The sequence below is a fragment of the Manacus vitellinus genome, unplaced genomic scaffold (assembly GCF_001715985.3).
Source record: "Manacus vitellinus isolate BGI_N305 unplaced genomic scaffold, ASM171598v3 scaffold_3_pilon, whole genome shotgun sequence".
Taxonomy (NCBI): domain Eukaryota; kingdom Metazoa; phylum Chordata; class Aves; order Passeriformes; family Pipridae; genus Manacus; species Manacus vitellinus.
The window spans coordinates 24709453-24730331 of record NW_021940535.1 but is presented as its reverse complement, the minus strand read 5'-3'; the positions used below and the strand labels follow the sequence as shown (position 1 = coordinate 24730331).

At 36.7% G+C, this 20879-nt stretch overlaps 1 protein-coding gene across 2 annotated transcripts in view; it reads left to right on the top strand.

The window, feature by feature from the left end:
* The window catches only part of ITGB8 (integrin subunit beta 8), a 49966-nt gene that overhangs the window by 19087 nt on the left and 10000 nt on the right, over positions 1-20879 (top strand). For both annotated transcript variants that reach the window (XM_008920380.3, XM_018075597.2), the window contains exons 3-10: positions 286-460; positions 3115-3361; positions 5135-5300; positions 8094-8252; positions 13146-13241; positions 13336-13425; positions 16035-16169; positions 19128-19533. In XM_008920380.3, coding sequence (XP_008918628.1) covers positions 292-460; positions 3115-3361; positions 5135-5300; positions 8094-8252; positions 13146-13241; positions 13336-13425; positions 16035-16169; positions 19128-19533 — 1468 coding nt within the window. In that variant the 5' untranslated portion in view covers positions 286-291. The remainder of the gene's footprint in view (positions 1-285; positions 461-3114; positions 3362-5134; positions 5301-8093; positions 8253-13145; positions 13242-13335; positions 13426-16034; positions 16170-19127; positions 19534-20879) is intronic.

The window sequence follows — 20879 nt, the reverse complement described above, 5'->3', positions numbered from 1 at the left end:
AGTCGGCTTGTTCTGATTATGCAAGATCCTGTTTCTCTTAAAAAGTTTTGTCTTTTGTAGAAAAAAGTTATTATGGCAATTAGGTTTAACTTCTAATTTAAATATGTCATCATTGCCCTTATTAAAAACATATGGCTTCATGAACTTGTTCTACACTTTTTGCAATTATAGTAGCATATTTTATTGTTTCAAAGACTATTATTTTGTTTTTCTCTTTCCTTTGAAGATATTACAGGGTTTTCTTCAGCTCGGACTGTTTAGTACTTTTTGTCTCTTATTAAACAGGATTTCATGGCTGGCACAACACAGAAGGGACGCTGTGACATTGTTTTCAACTTAATGAAAAGAGGCTGCCGATCAGATTTGGTTGAAAACCCCACAGTTCATGTCACAATACCCAGTGACCATGAAACAAATACACAAGTGACACCAGGAAAAGTTTCAGTCCAGCTGCATCCAGGTTGGGTCGTCTCTAACACATTGATATTATAGTAAATTTAGACTAAATAAAATACTTTTAAGTACAGGTATTTTGTGAAGAAGCATCACAAATAGTTATTTTGAAGAATGGTGCTATAACAATATATTGTAGGACTGTGATGGTGTTGTTCCTATATTCAAGTATGGTCTTCAGCAAGAACTGTTTCTTTTAAAATAGCTGAAGGTCAGAATAATGCAGTAAGTGGAGAAAGGATTTTAGTAGTCTTTTCTGTTTTCTGATGTAGTTTCTTGATTCTTTTTCTTTAGCCACTTACACAAACAGTTTTCCCTTACATGTGTATGAACTACTCCTTACTGAAAATAAATTGAGTTACAATTCCTAAATTCATAATTTGATCAACTTCTTGATTATTTGGTTACTGTTAAGTTCATTGATTAGACAACTACAGAGACACCACCGCCATTATATAAGAAAGGACTTCTTAAAGTCCTTCAAAGGAAGACTTTGGTATTCACAGCATAACATTTAATTTATAGAATTTGAGACACTTGGCCCTAATAGAAGTTCCTTTGTGAATCTGAGATTTTCTAGTAAACCTCTATTTGCTCTCAGCTGAACTCTAGTTAAGTCAGTGTATGTTCTCTCTCTAAAATAGCTGTAGCCAACAGCAGAAGTGGAAGATGATATAAAGGGATGCAGAGTTATCTTTCATATCATAAATTTTTTTACAGACAATAATTGGAGAAAAATAGTTAAGAGGAATAAGTCTTTGGTAGGAAAACATTAAGTGATCAGAAGTATCTTGATGATCTTCACTGATAATTTTGTCAGTGATAAAAGAAGATAATTTTCTGTCAACTAAAAGGGAAAAAGGATCTGCATGAGTATAAAGCACAAAGGAACTCTGGTTTTCAATCTTTTTAATAATAAAACTGACAAAGTAACATCAGCACTTTCTCACCTTTCCCCACCGTCCTTCCAAAGAAGTGATTGATACTCTGCTTCTTACTGACAAATGGTCTCAGACACTGAGCTAGCTCTAGCTCTATCTGTAATCACATTTATTTCCAAAGGCACAGTGGATTCATAGAAAAAAAATTGCTTTCTAAAATTTGGTTTCATTAACCTTTTTGCAAGTAAATATTGAAACTAAGTTTGGGGTTCTATATGCTTTGCAGAAGTTCTTACATCAGGGAGGCAGAAGACTGAAATTCCAAGGGCTCCAGAAGAATAGCTTTTTATATATAAATATCTTGGCCATATTTTCTGCCCCAGGGAAATACACAGATATGCAGCTATAGTTTTGCCTCAAAACAGACATTTGATACAGTGTAATCATACAGACAAAGATGTTTTTGTTTTGATACTGTTTGGGGTTGTTTTGTCACTGTTTGCATATGCCCAACATTCAGGATTTATGTGGGAAAAAATAAAAGCTGCATTCAGTATCTCACTATGTACAAACTGGAGACCTGCAAGAGTAATTTACAAAAAGTAATTCAATTTACTTTGGCAAAGAGGAAATATGTTAGTTACAGCACACTAAAATTGTTTTCCTCACTCAAGACCTGATACAGACAAAGCCTCACATTTTCAGGTGGATTGTGTTCAAAGACCATTGAAAGAAATTGCTTTGTATATTGGAAGAAATTACTTTGTAAAGATCTGGGTCAGATCTTTGTTACATGTACTCTTTGATAGTTTTTTATTCAACACCTGCATAGTTCTATAACATATTCCTTCCTCCTACCCTTTGCTATATTTCATAGCATAATACTGAAATTAGATTCTGCACTCATCACACGAAGATCCTAAACTATTTCTTTTGTGAGCTCACACTTTAGGTGACATAAAATAATGACCAATTTGAAGTCTGCATTACTGTACCTACTCTGCCTGTATTCCAGTCACTTCACTCTTCTTGCTGACATTACAGAATATTAGACAAGCAAAAATGTGAGGACTAGTTTTAGCAGCTTCTAAAGCATTAATGTTTTTATTACGTATGAGAATGTGATGTGGTTCTGCAGGAGAGACAGACATTTATAATCCTCAAATTAGAGTTCTGTTTTGAATGTACCAAGAGATGGAATTCTTTTTATATTAAAACCTATTTTTTTAAAAAAATATTTTGATCATACTGAATTTTCTCCTCAAATCTTTGGAAGTATATTGTGATAAACTTGAAACATTATTTACACGAGTTTTTCAGTCTGTGCTGTCTTTATGGTTCACATATAGTTTTAGATTCTGTCATATGACAAACTATTTGCAGGATACACGTACATACTTTGAAGTGTCAACCTTGAAGTGACTGACCCCAATTTGTATGCAGATCTGTATTCTTTGTGAGCCATAACTGCATTTTGGTATAATGCCAAAGGGATTGCATAACCATGAATTTAAAAGATAATGGGGAGAAGTCAGAGTTTTACAATAAACCACACAGTGCTCCTGCAAGAAATAAAAACAAGATGTTCTACAAAACACCACTTTTTGGCTTATTTTTGAATGATTCTTCAAGGTTCTGTTTACTCTTGGGAGAGATTCTTGTTTGTTTGTTCTTCTGTTTGCTGGCACAAACAACTTTGTGCTGAGTTTGCTACAAACATAAATTTATTTTAATCATGTCCATTCAAAAATAGTAAATAAACTTTTTTTTTTTTAATCAGGAAGTGAAGCAAACTTTATGTTAAAAGTTCGTCCTCTGGAGAAATACCCTGTGGATCTTTATTATTTAGTTGATGTCTCAGCCTCCATGCACAACAATATAGAAAAGTTAAATTCTGTTGGATTTGCTTTATCTAAAAAGATGGCAAATATTTCTCTTGATTTTCGACTTGGATTTGGATCCTATGTGGATAAAACTGTGTCACCTTATATTAGCATTCATCCAGGTAGAATCCATAACCAATGCAGGTATGTAGTCTTTTTATATTTACTGTAGCACTGAGATGTTATTTAATTGCATAAAATACATTATGCATATTTATTTTTAAAGTTCTGTCTTTGTTTCCTTATACATATGGTTCTTTGACAGAGTTCCTAAGGAAATGCTAAAAATTATTATACAATGATTACTTCTGAAATACCTGACGAGTGATTTGAGAAAACTGTTTCTGTATCAGAAAAAATGTTCTGTGTTTTCTTTAGCAAAATAAGCCAAAAAACATGCTGCTTTGGAATATTTGAATATGTTTTGCATTTTATTTTAAAGTCAACTGTTGTGGTTTTGGTTATTTTGGATATATGTTGCCTAGATTCATCACAAAGGTTCCTACTTTCTGACCTATGTACCTTCTGGTGTATGGTCATGTATTCATTAACTCTTTTCTTAAAACTACTTTTGTTAACATGGTGTGGTTACTTTCAGCTCATTTAATGAACAAAGGTGATCCTTTGATCTAATTCCACAGTTGGTACATCAATGCACTCCCATTTTAAATAGAAAGATGTTCTGGCCTGCATTTCTTTTTTGATGACGTGCCTTATATACCTTGTGTTCAACACTTATATAAAGTAAGGGATCGCTTCCAAAACACCCTGGAGTCCAAGATTATTCACAACAAATTCAAAACTGTGTAAACCATAATACTTGGAAAAGTGAATATTAATTCTTCATACTTTCTTACTTGTTACAATCCTTCCTGGGAAGACATGATCCAAAGTTCTCTGAAGTACCTTTTTTGATTTCAGTGGTTTTTGAATTGGGTACTAGTAGTAGAAGTCATTCAATAGATATGAATATTTATGTAAAAGCAGTCCTCTAGACCATCTATACATGGAGATGGATTAGCATTTCAAGGTCATGATTCGTTTTGCCTAAAAGTAGACATCTCCAGAGGTATTAATCCTTGCAATGCCAGTTTCTCTTCATTGACTGCAAATTGAGTTGGAGGAGGGCAGGTTACAAACTGGTTGCCTACACTGTAGGCAGCAGAAGTTAAGAGAGTTGAAACCTGCTCAGCACCTCTGAATCAGATGAGCACTTCAACTTGTGCCATAAATCACTGCCATAAATGGGTCCCAGATCAGTGACATGTCTGAGTACTCTGACACTGGCTTACTTATGTCAGACATCATACTTTCTCCCTTATGCATTGTTTGAAAAAGTTTCATTTACAACTATGATGTTACTGAAAATGGAGTTTTGCTTCTCCTTAATGAGGTAACTGTTACTAATATCAACATTAATTTTATGTACATTTACTTACTATTAGTGGATGTAGGAACTTCAATTTTATTATTGTTTGATCCAGTAGCCTATGTATGAAGCTATTAAAGGATCTTAATGTTGTGGTGTGATAGTCCTTTCTCAGGATAATGAAAAGCAAAGCTGTACCACTGCAGATATTCCAAAATATACTCCCTGAGATCATACTATCACTCTCGTTGCATTTCTTTTTGTTCTCTACAGAAACACTCTATATATACTGTTACTATATTAACTGTTATATTACATAAAATTCCATAAAATAAAAAAATACATTTTTGTAGTAAATTAGAACTAATTTCCACTAAACTTAATCTTACATGCAGTTATTCTTTTTTTAAGTATTCCTTATCCAGTGCATATTTACATCTTCATTAATATCAGGATTTTATGGGTTAATGAAGATGCAATATTTTCATCTCTTTCAAATGGAAAATAAAGAATGTGTTAGACTTTTGATTTGTTTTGTTTCTATACAGTGATTACAATTTAGATTGTATGCCTCCTCACGGTTATATTCATGTGCTATCCCTGACTGACAATATAGCAGAATTCAGAAATGCAGTGAATAAACAAAAAATTTCTGGGAATATTGATACACCTGAAGGGGGTTTTGATGCAATGCTCCAAGCAGCTGTATGCCAGGTAAGGAGCTTATTTACAAAAAACTAAATAAATAGTGGTTCAGGCAATATACATACATATATATATATATATACACACACATATAGGTACAATGGTGCTCAGTGTTCCTGAATTCAAAATGTCAGTTCTATGCCTAATGATACTAAGATTTCTTCCTCCTTTTCCATATTTCCCCCTTAGTTATAAATTTCCCATTGAAACTGGCAAAGAAGCGCATAAGGGAACATGTTTCAGTGTTAATGATCTTCAAATTCTGGCTTTAACCAGCCAACATGGGATGGAGGATGAAAGCAACTGCTTCTTGCTTGAACAGATACTTGTATTAATTTCACTCAATTACATAATTCGTTTCAAAAATCATTAAAGTGCTCCTTGTGTTCCTAAATGAAGACATACCATTTGACATTTCTTCTGCTTAAGAATGTACTTGAGAACTGAAGGACAGCTACATACCTTCCTGTAAGGAGAACAGAACTTCGATGTTATCTCAGCTTTTAAAGATTTTTTTTATTTTAAAACAATACAAATCAGCTAAAAATTAACTTCTGTATATTGATAAAATTTCATCACAGTTTCTCCCATGCAGAAAAGGACGGAAAAGATCTGCATCAGTAGTTCCCAAGCTATAAGCATACTAGATAAGGGGAGTTTGGTTTGCTCTAGAGAGCCATTTTGGATGTTGGTTTTTTCTATTTCATAGTAATGCAATAGCAATTTTGAAAGTTGGCTGGTAATGCTCTATATGATACTCTTTCAGTCCTCCTAAAGTAATCCAACTCCTGTTCAAATCACAGGCTTGGCATCTTTCTCATGTCTTGGAGTGTTGTCTGGACAATTCTTTTACCTTGTCCATCTTCACATCATTTTTTTTTTGGAGCAGGACAATGACTCAAGGACAAAAAGTAATCCAAGCTAAGCTAAAGATGAATAGTTGGTCCAATTTTTTTTTTCAGATTTTGATGAACTGTAAAGCAGGTAGCCACTCCTCATAGACACTGTGATCCTAGCTGCTTCAAAAAATTACTGTGTAGCTTTAAAAAAATTCCTTAAAATCCAGTATTTCCCATTGGTCACATTCCACACTTATGACATGAGAATTCTAGAATAATGTATGCTTCTGAAAACAATAGAATGGAAACATTCATGAGAATAGGAAGGCTTTCCTGCTAACTGGATTGTGCAGCAAAATGGATGAGAACAATGTGCAATTCATAATGACCATCATGAACTATAAATTATGTTAATGTGCATTCATTTTGCCTACAATAGAGCTTTATAACTTGCTCCATCTTGCTTTAACCAATATATCCCCTGTTACAAGAAGTGGCAGGTTAGGGTATGAAGTTACTTTAAAATTTTGATTGCTGTGACATATGTAGATAGGAGTCACAGAATCACAGAATGTCTCAAGTCAGAAGAGACCTATAAGGATAGAGTCCGACTCCCTCCTCCTCACAGGACTACTGAAAACTAAACAAGTCTCAGGGTAACAAAGTCAAATGGTAGAGTCTTAGGAGCAAGAAGTTTCTACTTCTTGCTGGGGGAGAATTTGGAATTATTTAAGATAAAACCTGTTTATAAATAAAATTTAAAATACCCCTTCTTTAGATGAATGATCTCTAGGAGTGGCTGAGGGAGGCTGATGCCTACCCCATAAGGTGGAAAAGACACCACACCCCTCTGTACTTGTTATCCTTGCTTGTATGAAATATTTGATCCCCATTCAGAGCTAGCAGGGAATGAGCCTGAGAAGGGACCTAAATCACTCTCTGCAAAGCAAAGAAAGGAAGGTAGAGAATAAGTCATGAAGCATGGCTGGCAGATAAACATTTCATGTGAGATGGAAGACACTTGGAAGTGCTAAAGGAAATGGTAGAGATGAGATAGTGTCATAGGAAGGAGGAAAAAGGAAGGAGGAAAGGCAGGAAAAATGTAAGTAGTGAAGAATGTAAGATGGAATAATTGAGAGAGGGAATAATGAAAAAGCATATTAAGTGTTTCATGTGTGCCTCAGACGTTTGATTATAAGCAGGGAGATAAATATTTTGGAAATACGGATATGGCAGCTAAATCAGTTTACACTTGCTCTCCTACATCCTTCACATCACTGAATTTCTGAAAGACATTAAATTCACACTTGAGGGTGCAACTTTACTATTAATCCCTCAAGACAGTGGACAAATGTAGTATTTTGCTGCATAATAAGGAATTTCTCAATTGCGGGTGCATGAAGACATTCAAACTTCAGTTTATTGATTTTTAATCATATGCTAATGTCCTGTCTGGAAATTTATGTAGGAAAAGGAAATTACAGAGTGGTAAGAATATAAAGTAAATAAGTGCAAAGTAAAAATAGGAGAGGGCACCAAGTATCAGTAAGTATGAATGCAGATTTGCTGGTTGTAATGCTTTCTTGGATCCCAGAGAATTTTACAAATGCTATACATTTGTATTTGTATGTAATAGTAACCCACACAATGTGGCAGCTCTTACCAACACCCACTATATAATGCATAACTTGTATGTATTTTGGGAGCTCTTTCTTTAAAAAGCAAAGAAAGTCATAAGTGGGAAAAAACAAAGTGGTAAGTAGATCTCTGACTGGCAGTGGAAGTTTTCAGATGTAGAACATTATACCTATTTCCACAAAAAATGTTTTCCATAGCCTGGTTTAAACTCAGTGCTGCTAAGCAGTGTAATATCTGAAAGTAGACTTTCACATTAATATTTCATTTTGTTATTGATTATTTTAGAAATAAATATGCTTTCTTATGCCTAATTTTTTCTTTTTAGAGCCATATTGGATGGCGTAAAGAAGCAAAGCGACTGCTTCTTGTGATGACAGATCAAACTTCCCATCTGGCCCTTGACAGTAAATTAGCAGGAATTGTAATTCCTCATGATGGAAACTGTCATTTGAAAGATAATGTGTATGTCAAAGCTACGAGTATGGTAAGGTATATGCTATAGATTTTGCCTTAAGGGAAGCAGTGTAAAACTGTGTAAAGGAGGTTTTTTAGACTGCTGTTAAAGCATTGCTTTTATTTCAGTCATTAGAATAATATTTTTCCAGGTAGACAAGTTTTGAAATGAAGAATCAATCACCTGGAAATATTGACATTCTTTTTGTCTGGGATAAAATATTTTGGAGTCTGAGACAACAGTACAGTGGAGGAGGATATGTGACTGGTTTTGGTCTGGTTTTTTATTAGCATCCCATAAAAATCACACGTTTTATATACAATAAGAGTAAGAAGTGTCTGGTGTGATATTTTGCACAAATAGAAGCTGGTAATATGTAAGAATTGCACAGTTGTGCTAGTTACACAGAGGTAGTGCTTATGGTTTATGGTCAGAAGATGCAGAGTTGTATTGGTTGAAAAGGTTTGGTAAAGCAGGGGACATACTACAGCAATGAGCTACTTCAACCATGATGGACTAGCATTAAATGCATTTATATTTCACAGTATAAAACCAATGTGGAGTAATACATACTGTGCAAAAAGTTATATCAAATCTGCTGTAACAAAATAATATGCCTTCAACAAATATTTTTAGCTTTCAAAATATTGTTTTCAATAATGTATAAAGTAGTTGCAAATGACTGAAGACAGGAATTTTTGCCTAAGAATTATAGGTTTCAATTGCTCTGGTTATTTTCTTAAATAAATATTAATTGTTTCTTTTAGAAACGTGAATCACTACTTAATTACCATTTAATTCCCAGATAGCAGAAATATGAACTGTGGTATAATTAGAGCATCCTACAATCTTTTTTCTTGGTGCTAGCTGCACTTAGTTGAAGTATAGAGCCTGCATTCAGCTGCAGCCAGCAATGTGCTGGTGAGGTCAGTGAGGGCTATGTGTGAGTCTAGACCTGAATTTAATCCCAGCAACTGTTGTTTACAAGGATGATGGAGCAGCAGGAAGAGGCTGCTGAATGTTGTGTGATCATGAAATATGGGAGGCTTCTGGGAATTGGTGGGTGTTTGGGACCTTGCTGAGTGGAGGAGGGAGATGAGCGTGTGCTAACGGGAAGGTTGTTTGGATTTCCGATTATCTGACATTCTTGCATCCATATTCTCTCACTGATGTCAGGATTTTTTATTTCACTCTAGTCAGTCTGTTCAGTGTCCTTGGGATAGAAACAAACCCTTCCCTTATTCTACTTAAAGCAAATAATCCCAAAACTTTCCAAGAGCAGAGCATACTCTGTTTTTCTTTTTCTTTTTTTCCTCCTAGTTGCTGGGCTATAAATGAGAGTAATTTTGCTCTGCTTATTAAAAAATTGCTAAAGGTACAAATCTTTTTGTGATGTTCAGCATTCCTTTGGTAATAAAGACATTATCTGTTTGAGAAAAAAAAAACCCACACTATTTTTATTTTCTGTCGAACTTCGGAAATGAATTTCCGTTACAACTGGAGAAACTCACTAGGGTAAAATACAGACAAAATTAATGAACCTCTATCTAAGAAGCTGCAATAGATTGATGGCTGACTGAAAAAAAAGGTGTTTTACTGATATTCTAGATTCTGGTTTGAAAGAGCATGATTTTATTATCCCATGTGGAATAAGAAATCTCCATGATTACTGGTATTGATGCATTTTATGAAATATGATTTTTTTTGTAGCCCCCCAAATTAAATGACCTTGGAAGATGTTTAGATCTGTAGTGGCACATTTAGACCCATTTTCTGTCTGATAACCTTTTTTTTCTTCCAATATGGGCTAATTCTTGCATGCTCACATGTGGGCATGCACTGATTAATAGAAAAGGGTTATAATGGAAATCTTTCTCAGCACTGCATATTTTCTGGAGTAGATTTGATATGGTAACACAGTAGTGTCTGTAAGGGAAGATGTACTGTTTTCCTGCTTTTTTTTCTTCTCGTCTGTAGTATATGTGATTATTTTATTTATAGATATCCCTACAGAAGCTTCAAATGAACAAATAAATTGGGGGGGGAACACTGTTTGGTGTTTAAATGAAATATCATGAAAGTCTGTCAGCCTTTTAGAAAATACATAATATGAAATATATTTTTGGGGTTTTTTCCTTATCAATACAATTTTGTTGGGCTATCGTAAATTAAAGAGACTTCTCTAATCACATTATTTTCATGCTTTGATTCTTAGCTTTTTGTAGTCATCAGAAGATAGCATTTTGGCACATTTTTATTTCTTCCTTGTGCCAGTTTAGAAGACTGTGCTTTATTTATTTCCATAAGCTTAGCCTTTACATCAGAAATGTTTCCACTTAGTCACTTTTCTGCATGTTTCTTTCTAACTTTTGCTAAGCAGTCACAGAGAGGTCAGCAAAAAAAGCATAAGACAGGAAAGAAATCTATTCCATTTTAATTAGATCTGTACTTGGTTAACTCCATGTCTGAAGTACTTCTCATCTACATTAGCTATCTTCTCAGTTTAACACGGTAGGTTAAAATAATAAAATGAATGATGTAATTGAAACAAGAAAGATGATCTAAAATGAAAGTACGTGCATCTGAGCAGTAGTGGGAAGAATAAGATAAAAATACATAAAGTATAGCAAGGTTTTCACAGCAAATAAAATGAGGATCAATGAGTGACCTCTGGTACCTTATGTCATCTCTTTACATGCTTAAAATCGAAGAGATAGTATGGGTCTGTTGATGCTTTGGGGTTTTTTTTAACTCCCCTCTAATAAAAGGAAACTATTGCTTTCTTATCCGAAGTGTGACTTTAACATACTACTTGCCAAGCTGGACAGTCTGGTGAGTTAGAACTCATGAGTAGATGAAAGTTCAGCTGTACATGGGAGCAGACTAGGTAATCTGAGGATCTGGTCCCTGCAGCTCTTGCACATCTATGGATGTCATCTCTTGACTTCAGTAAGGTCCATTTGAATAGGTTTTTGTTTCATGAAGCCTTACAAAGCCGCTTCTGATACCAGTGATTCCAGAATTCTGCTACTAGCTGCAGAGATGTTGAGGGGCCTCTGCTGGAGTTCAAACAGGTCTAGTGTCATGTGTCAAGCAGGAAGACTGACTTATTTTGCCACCATCTGTGATCCCTCAATACTGTTCCTGTCATTCACACATTTACAGCGGGAGGTATTTGCAGAACATGTGGCTTCGCTCGCCCGTGTCCTGGGACCAGTGGGTATCCATGATCTGCCAGCCCGTTGTGTGTGGCCTGTAGGGTTGTGAAGCACAATGGAGGCCCCACCACTGAGCTCTGTGGTCATGGAGAAGGAAGGAGGGCTTAGGACTGTGCTGTAGACTACTGAAAATGCCAGTAAAGCTACTGATGCTGTAGTTCACTCACGACTGCTGTGTGGTGGGAATACATGCTCTCTCTCCAGTGAGCACGGCACACTCTTCAGCTCTAAGCAGGCCTGTTTTTTGCTGTGTTATCTGCCTTTTATCAGTTACCTTAGGGAATATAATCTCTTACCAATGGGTAGAAAAGTTGAGAGAGGCATGTATGCCGGCAAAGATCAAACTGCTGGAAGAAACTCCTTTGTTCTTTCTGTACAAGGCCCTTTATAATGGTGCAATATGATGGAAAATGGATTTTGCCCCCTTGCATAACTTTGTCTCAGCTGTCTTGCTATTTTGATTACTGCTAGGAGAGGTGTTGACTTGCAGGGTGCCTTGAATAACAGGGGCAATCCAAGGAGAAAAGAATGGTGCAGGGAAACAGACTGTTTGTGCAAGAGAGAGACAGTATGGGGCAGATGGTGAAAAATAACAGGAAGAGAAAGACAGTGGAAGTATGTGGGGGAAACAGGTTGAAGTCACTGACATAAGTGAAGGTGTCCAGATGAAATCTCTGTAAGAGGAATTACAGGCCCCAGTCACCTCTCTCTGTTTAGTCATGAATTTTAAGTGTCAAATTTACTTTTTGAGAACTAGTCACTTATGTATAGTTAATAAGTAGTGATTTTCAGATACAGTTTGTTTTAGAGTACTGGAGCTGGAGAGATGTCACATAATCCAGGTGTACAAAGGCCACTGGGGCCACACAGACACCTTCGAGCTTCTCCAGTCCTTGGATGAAGAGATGCAATGCACCTCTTGTTCTCAAATCCGTGTCAGATCTCTCAATGAAAAGTGTAGAAGGGCAGATCACTGGCACAGGAAATGCTGTCATGGGTACTTCACCAAATAGAGCAATGCGTTACGAGGAAAGATGTGAAACTTATGTCACCTTCTTCAAGCACAAGTGTGGTTAAGAAAATGTTGCAGGTCATCATGATGAGGACTGGAGACAGGTCTTGTGCATACAAAGGACAGAGCTGTCAGTTGTAAGTGAGATAACTATGGAATACTGACAGTGCTAGAACCAGACCCCGTGGCTGCATTTAGCTGACGTGTATGATCTCTGGTGCCAAAATCCAGTTCTGAGAAAAAAAATTTTTTTAATTACTCTCCTTGCTGTTCCCAAAAGTACACCTCATCTCAGTCCTTCATGTTGTATTTTCTCCCTGACTTTTGCTTGAGAACCCATCTGTCGTTCCTAGGAATCTTGTTAATCTTCTAGATGGACCATGGACAACATCAAATCTGTATTTCTTAAGCATCAGACTCAAACTAACAAAATAATACTGTGTAAGTTAGTCCTCCCACTATGCAGCAGACCTGCATAGTTGGTGACAGATAAGCCTGGCTGATACCCTGATGATTTTTTTTTTATTGTTTATTCAGATGGGACCACCTTGTTTTGAATGTAGGTCTAGCATTTCTCTGTACATTTAGGAGTTAAGATTGGGGTGGTTTTGGAACCCTGTAATGTGTCATATGTGAAATATAAGGTTTTCCCCTACTAATATGCAGTCTTCTCTTTTCTCTTGTATGTTGCAGGAGCATCCGTCTCTTGGGCAGCTCTCTGAAAAATTGATTGACAATAACATCAATGTTATTTTTGCAGTTCAAGGAAGCCAGTTTCATTGGTATAAAGTAGGTTAGAAACCTGATTTCTTTTTCTAGTTTTGAAAGCACAATATTTATACTGAAAATTAAAACCATGCATAAATGATTGTATTTTTCATAGGATCTGTTACCTCTGCTACCTGGTACTGTTGCAAGACAAATAGAATCACAAGCAGCAAATCTCAATGACTTGGTGGTAGAAGCCTATCAGGTATGATGACAGTGACAATGGTGTATGCCATATTTGTACAGACATTTTTCACCTTTCATAGCCTGAATCTTCAATTTCCAGGCTCTTAGTTTCCATCCAAAGTCCATGAGGATACATTCCCTACTTTTCTTAGTGTCCAAGTTGATAGGTGGCATTATCTCACCATAGCTCTCAAATTCCCCAGCTGTTGGAGTCTCAAAGCCAAGAGCTAGTGCTTTTTTCTTTCTAAGGGTGCTTCTAAATATTCTGTTCGATTCTCTGCACCTGTTGCTATGTAACTTCAAAAGAAATGTCTGATTTATTTGAATTTTGGCACCCTAGATCTTCAGTTACAGACCAGACACCACTGTCTAGGCACCATATAAATTCAGAGCAAAACCACAGTGCAGTATCTGAAGGGTTTTGCAGTATAATCTTTAAAAAGCAGACAGCAGATGGGAATTTACGAGAAGGTAGTTTGGCAACAGTGGATATTGTGAAAAGCAATATTTACACTGCACAAAGGAGTGTAATGACTTGGCATTTTGAGGCATGGCATTGAAGAAGAGTTTTGATAGGGATTTGAGAGAGAACAATGGACATTGCTTTGTGAACTTGCCTGGAGTACTCAATTGAAAATAATTGTTTGGGAAAGAGAAAGTAATAGTATGGGAAAGAGCATAAAGTCATTTTCCACAAATGGTTGACAGAGAATGGCAGTTTGAAAGAAGAAATAGGCATCTTGATAGTGAAGGAAAGAGCAGGCATAAACAGCTTTGAAAATGACGCCAAGTGCTATATATTTGATGTACTAGAGCACAGGGAGCCCACAGAGCAATATCAAAATGATCATCATGATGGTTTAGATGGTTGAATGCTGTTAAGTAGTGCAGTTGCACAAACATGCGGGTTCAAAAAGTTGAAAACTCAGCTGCAAAACTATATGCAGTGTATCCTCATGTCACTTTTTTTTTAATTAGTCGAATTTGGAAGGCTGAAATTATCCATTTTACTCAGTTAATCATCAAAATCAGGCAGTTTACTTTCAGCAAATGGGTTATAATGAAGAGCCAGCCCCCGTGTCTGTTCCTAGTCAACAGAGTGCTTTTGCACACGTTTTTCTCACTGTCATGCTGGAAAGGCAGAAGGCAAAGACATTCAAAAGCAGAGGAGATTAGGTGTAGTCAAATTGCCGAGATGTTCTCACTGATATTGTGCTTCCTCTTATAAGGTCGAGAAATCTCATGTTAAATATGGAGGTTTGCAGGAAGTTGCTGGCAAAAAAATCTGAAGATTTTAGTCCTTTTGTATGGCACTTTTACACTGTCCATCCTAAATTGCAACACGGTTCTTACTCGGTGCAAGGCAAACATTCAAGGAGAGGAAGTAAAAATTTACAAAATAGCGATTTAGTTCAATAGGACTTCGGTGGGACTTTCCTGGTTCAGCCTCTCCCAGTTTGCTCTTGCCTTACTTTCATTTTTTAGACAGTGTCTTCCTTCTCATCCTAAACTTCATTGTATTTGACAGTTTGAGAATTTTATCATAGTTTTAGGGGCTTGTAATATACAAACGCATGGTGAACAGGACTTGAATGTATTGCTTTTTTGAAAGAAAAAGGACTTAGATAAGAAAATATATTTAGTGTTGATATTTGATGGCAGTGGGCCTCCTGTACTCTTTTTCTAGGCAGGGAAACCTTAGGCTTAGTTATGGAAAACCCTTGCTGAAAATCCCTGGCTATAAGGCCAAAGATGAGTCACTAATTTTCAAAAAGTTACTAAGATAAACATGTTCAGAATAATTTAATTACATTTCCATTTATAGCAGTAAAAATATCACATAAACTAATTTTTTAAGAGTAATATGGCACAAATTTAAAAAATCTCTTTGTGCAATTTTCAGTTCATAAGTTTGTAAGAGCTGTAATAAATTTTTAAAAGGTCAAGAAGCAATACTCCTTCTTGGAAGGAAGCAGGATTTTAGAGCGTGTAGTAAATACAAGATACAAAGTAGGTGGCTTTTTCATTGTTTTTTATTGCAAAATGCCCTAATGGGAATCACCCAGTTGTTGACTTATGTGGTCTTAGCTGACCCAAATAAATCAGTAAGAATAATCCCAGTAGCCTTTAGATCACTGTAAGGTTTGTTCAGAGGAAGCTTTTCCAAGACAGATGCAAAATATCAGAAGTTTATAAAGTCGTGTCACATCAATTAGGAACCTCTTTTGTTGGGTAACAATAGTTGTATGTATGTTTACAGTTGTATTTTAGATGTATGGCTAAAAGTCAGTGTAGACTCACACAACAAGCAGTTTTTGTTGCACACAGTTGTTAGAATAGATTTTCAAATTGAGAAAAATACAGTTGCAAAACCATTTTAGAAAAGCTGAAAACATTTTTATCTGCAAAACCTAATCCTCTTTTTCAGAATTGCCAGTTCACTGGTTGTGTATATTTGGAATGTAATCGGGTCTTTATACAGGAAACAATGCTTTAATTCATTCCTTTATTCACACAGACAAGCTTTCTTCATTTTTAGTCAGACATAGTAGCCATACTTGGTGGTAGTCACTAATGTACATTATATTTTGAGATGCAATGTGACTAAAACTTGTTTTCTGGTTACAGAAACTAATCTCTGAAGTGAAACTTCAAGTGGATAACCAAATCCAAGGTCTTAATTTCAATATCACTGCAATCTGTCCTGATGGAAGTGAAAAAACAGGCATGGAAGGATGTAAAAATGTGGGATATAATAAAGAAGTATGTTGATAGTTTTCATTCCTCAAGGAACTGGAATACTTATTTTTCTGTTTGGTTGGGTTTCAATGGTGTGAAATCTTCTAGGGATTTACTTAAACTGAAAATAGATTTATGTGATTAATGATCACAGACTCTCTATTATTCTCTGGGTTTATTTGTCCCGAATCTTATTTTAATTCTCACTAATCCCATGGAACTAAGGCTCAAAGCTTTTCTTGAAAGCTAACGTCCGTTAAAACTCTCCTTCTTTGTCCTCCACTGGGCACAACCAACCATGGTCATTGTGGTGAAATCTGTACGTAAAGAGGTTGAAAGATAATCACCCGGTGAAAAAGAATCACTGGAATTTGTGTTCCTTGGGTCTGTACTAGACACAAGCTTTCTCTCTTCTTGCTTTAGTAGTCTTCATGCACGATCAGGGTTGTGGATAATTAGTTTATTTTATAAATCAAATTAATAAAATTTTTATTCCCATTTGGATTTCTGCCACCTACTGAGTGAAACGGAGCATCATGCACCATGAAAATGCAGGGGAAGATGTCTGGCTAATGTAAAGAACATGGTTTTCTTCCCAGAAAAACTTCTCTGTGCCTCACATATTTATTTAATTGCTTGGACCACTGGAGTAATTCCTTTAGCTTGCCAGGAAAAGGTCTCTGTTTTCTGGAGGGCAGGGTCAAGGAGTTCTTTCCTGCTTGACATGTACATATGTCTCAGCTGGTGTGATTGTACTTACATCTGTGTGTAGAAATAGAAAAACAATTCAGTAGCTGAAATGTGTGAATCGTAATGTATATTTTAATGTATTTTATGCTCTTCTGAATTTTGTCTGCATGCTGCTGATTAACTTCTACAGCTTATGGGAGATTTGCTATGTTTTTCTGCTTAACTCATCTCTTCTCCAGTGTTGTTCCCTGTGCATGTCATAAGAAATAGGATTGGAATTTGTTTTGTTTAATGAAAAGAAAAATATTTATATCTGTTTCTTTTTAATAAAAAGCCAAGCCAGTTGATTGTAAAAGATTGCATGTGGTCCTAAACCTCTACTGCTGTTGAAAATGAACCATCCTTAAGAGATTAATTTATTTTTACCATAAATCCTTCTTTCAGTATTTGTTTACAGGCAAAATGCTTTTCCTTAATTCTCACATTCCTTTCATTGTCTAATCCTTCTTCCTTCACTTTCTTACCAAAACACAAAGTGTATTATATTCTGGAATAATCACGTGGCCTCTTCGGGGTGCAAAACTAACCTTGGCTATTAGTGAGTGTCAGTGTTCATGATGTTGTAATTATTTAGTCTCAACAGGTATAATCTTTCTAGTGCTCTGTTCAGACTCGTCATATTTCACTACTAATATGCAAGACAGGATTTGCCCTTCCCTCCCATCTCCCTGCCATTCCTGCAGTACTGTGTTGAACATGAAGATGATGTTTTCTAGCAGGGCGCTGTGTTGAATAAAAAACATTCCCTAGCTGCATCCTGTCCTCCCTGTGTGATACGCACCTGCTGTATGAATTATTTTCCCCACAGCCACACTTTTGTCCTGTAACCAAAGGGAAGAAATCCCATGCATGGAGAGCGTAGGCAACTGAGGGGGGTTATGTGTGTAGTGGTGCGTTTGAGAAACAAGAAGAAAAGCAAAGGGTGAGATAAAGCCTGTGTGCCCCCTCGATATGACATTAAGTGCGTGCTTCTGCACAGCATTCTTCTCCTGTTGTCCGTGTAGGCAGCCGCAGCCCCACCGCCACAAAGCCACCATTGTCCTCAGGGGCTCGGCTGTTCTCGTGTGGGGGCGCAGTGGGAGGGAGAGACAGTGACGAGAGATGAATGGCCTTAGTCTTTGCGGGTAGTTTCAACCTCATATGTAATCAGTTTCTCAGGGTTTCTCTTTTTTTTATTTGGAGATTTTTGGTGGTAAAGAGTAGAGATATTTGCTTCTCTTGGGTTACTTTCTTACCTCTTCTTCTTGGTTATATTTTCTCTGTGACGAGGCAAGAAAGAGTTGTTTTCCATCAGTAGGCTGCACAAATTTATAACCTTAGAGAGAATACCATGTCAGAGGCCTACTGGTCAAAAACCAAAAAACAATTGTGAAATAGAAGATTGGTATGCAGTGGAAGTATCACCTATGTCAGAGCTGTCAAAGAGTTTTGGTGGTGTTTGATGCAAACTCTGTGGCAATCATCTAACCACCAAAATGATCTGGGGTCCTATGCCAGTATTCTGGAAAGCCATGGGAGCTGCTGCTGCAGTGGGCACTGCTGGGATGAGGACCTGGAGCATGGTGGTAATGGCCATGATATGGCCAGGAGCTAGGCACCAGGTCCACTCTGAAGTAGAACTTGATCTGCCCAGGACCACAGCAAGAGCAGGAAGACTCTCTTTCTCCATCTTCATTGTAGGAACTGCAAAAAATAATTTGGTGCTAGGGTGTGAGCCAGTTTCTGTGTTTTAGTAGGAGTAGATAGGGCTATCCAAAAAAACCTGTGTGGTTTCTCTGTTCATGACCATTTCAGCAGAAGAACTTTCATTATAGATTTTTTTTATGAAGGGTATCTCTGTTTTTGTTTGTTTATTGCCTTGCTCAATCTAGTTCCAATTCTCATTAGAGTATGATATAACAGAATTTACACATTAAATAATAGCAGGAGGATGATGATGGTGATTCTATGTCCATTGAACTTGTATTAAACTTGTCTTTTGCAATTATGCTATCTTAATTTGAAAAGTAGACTGCTATCAATCTTCTATTGTTAGGATTTTGACTGTATTTGTGATGCCTCCCATTACTAAAATATGATTTTTGACAAATGACCAGTGTGTACTTTGCTGTTATTAACTAGGGCACATTCATATACAATCCGAGATTCTGCTTTATTTATGTGTTAAAAATTTAAAGCAAACTTAAACAAGGAAATAATAAAAATATAAAACCTGTCTTTATTTCTTCTTAGGTACTTTTCAATGTATCAGTCACAATGCAAGGATGTCATACAACTGGAGGGAGAAAATATGCCATACTTAAACCTATTGGTTTCAATGAAACCACTGTTGTTAATGTGCAGCGAAGCTGTGCCTGCCAATATGGAGACAGTACAAACCACAAAAGAGTATGGGCTGATGAAACTTCTGATAGCAAACAGTCCCATTGCAGTGACAATAACTGTAGCTCTAACAGAGAAGACACGCTTCCGTCAGAGAGGTGCAGGCAACACCAGGACCAACCTATCTGCAGTGGTCAAGGAAATTGCATAGATGGAAAATGTTTCTGCTACAAAAACAAGCTAGGCAAGGTATATGGCAAGTACTGTGAAATGGATGACTTTTCCTGCCCATATCACCAGGGAAACTTATGTTCTGGTAAGCTGCAGAGTTTATGGCTATATTTTCTTGTTTTGTTTTGTTTTCTGAGGCTAATGTACATGAAAACAATGGTATAAGGCTGTCAAGTATGAAAATTGTTTGTGCAGAATTAGTGTGGGAAATATCCTGAACATCATGGTTGGAATTTACACTCCTGGGCTTTCTTCACCACAGAGATATGCACTGTCTCCTAAATTTCAGCCCTGCTTTTTAGGGGATACATTGATTTCTTTCTACATTTAGCTATTTTGATACTTAAATCACAAACTTTTTTATAAGTAATGATACGGATATCTCAAACAAAACAGTAACATTATTCCAGAAAGCAAGTTGATACATTTCAGTCTAATGGGAATATGAGATACTAAGAGATTAGGAAAGCATCATAACTTCCAGATGAGATTCTGATTTTCCAACACCCTAAATCAGTGCTGGGAGAGATACAGTGACACTTGATTTCATATACTGATATAAATGCCAGCAGTGTTCCCAACCCACTTCGCCAATTTGCTATTTCTTAACCATAAGCAGACCTGTCTTACTCATAAGTTTCTATAGCCTGAGATGTGGTGCCCTGTTTGGCAGAGGAGACAGGGAGATACTTGTCCAAGACGTGTTGGAGACTGTCACCTGTGATGGAGTCCTGTCCCAGGGTACCACAAGGGGAAGTTGCTGCCCAGGGCCATGGCTGAGCAGTGGGATGTTTTAGAGTGCAGAGCCTTGCTCTGCTATCTTCTATGAGCCCCTTTCCCCCTCCATTTTGCCCAGCCCAGGCAAAAAAGAGACCAGCCTATACCTTGGCCGCACTTCCATTCAGAGGACCCTATCTGTTGGATGGAGCTGTCTCCCTGCAGGAACTTTGTGGATCCCTGGATAAAAAGAGCCATTGCAGTTTGTGTGAAACTGCCATCGCATAGATGAGGAGCCCTCAGTAGATTTGCTGTATCTGCCTGTGCTTTATGTGTTCTCTATTTCTATATTTCCTAAAGGTGCTTTCACAGGCTCTAAAAAACATGGCTAAACATTATTAGCGTGTCAGTTAAATGTGCTACAACATGGAAAACATAAGGATTTTTCTCTACAACTCCTACTTCTTTACCTAGAAAATTGTGAAGACCAACAGAGGTTCTTCACAGCCTTTGAATTCTTGAGGCTGTGCATTTTAAATTCTTATTAAACAACATAGAGTTCATAAACACAGCATACCCACCTGTCCAGCTCAGTCATCTATCCTTTAGAAAGGAAAAAAAAAAGAGGAAGAGAAGAGAAGAGAAGAGAAGAGAAGAGAAGAGAAGAGAAGAGAAGAGAAGAGAAGAGAAGAGAAGAGAAGAGAAGAGAAAGAA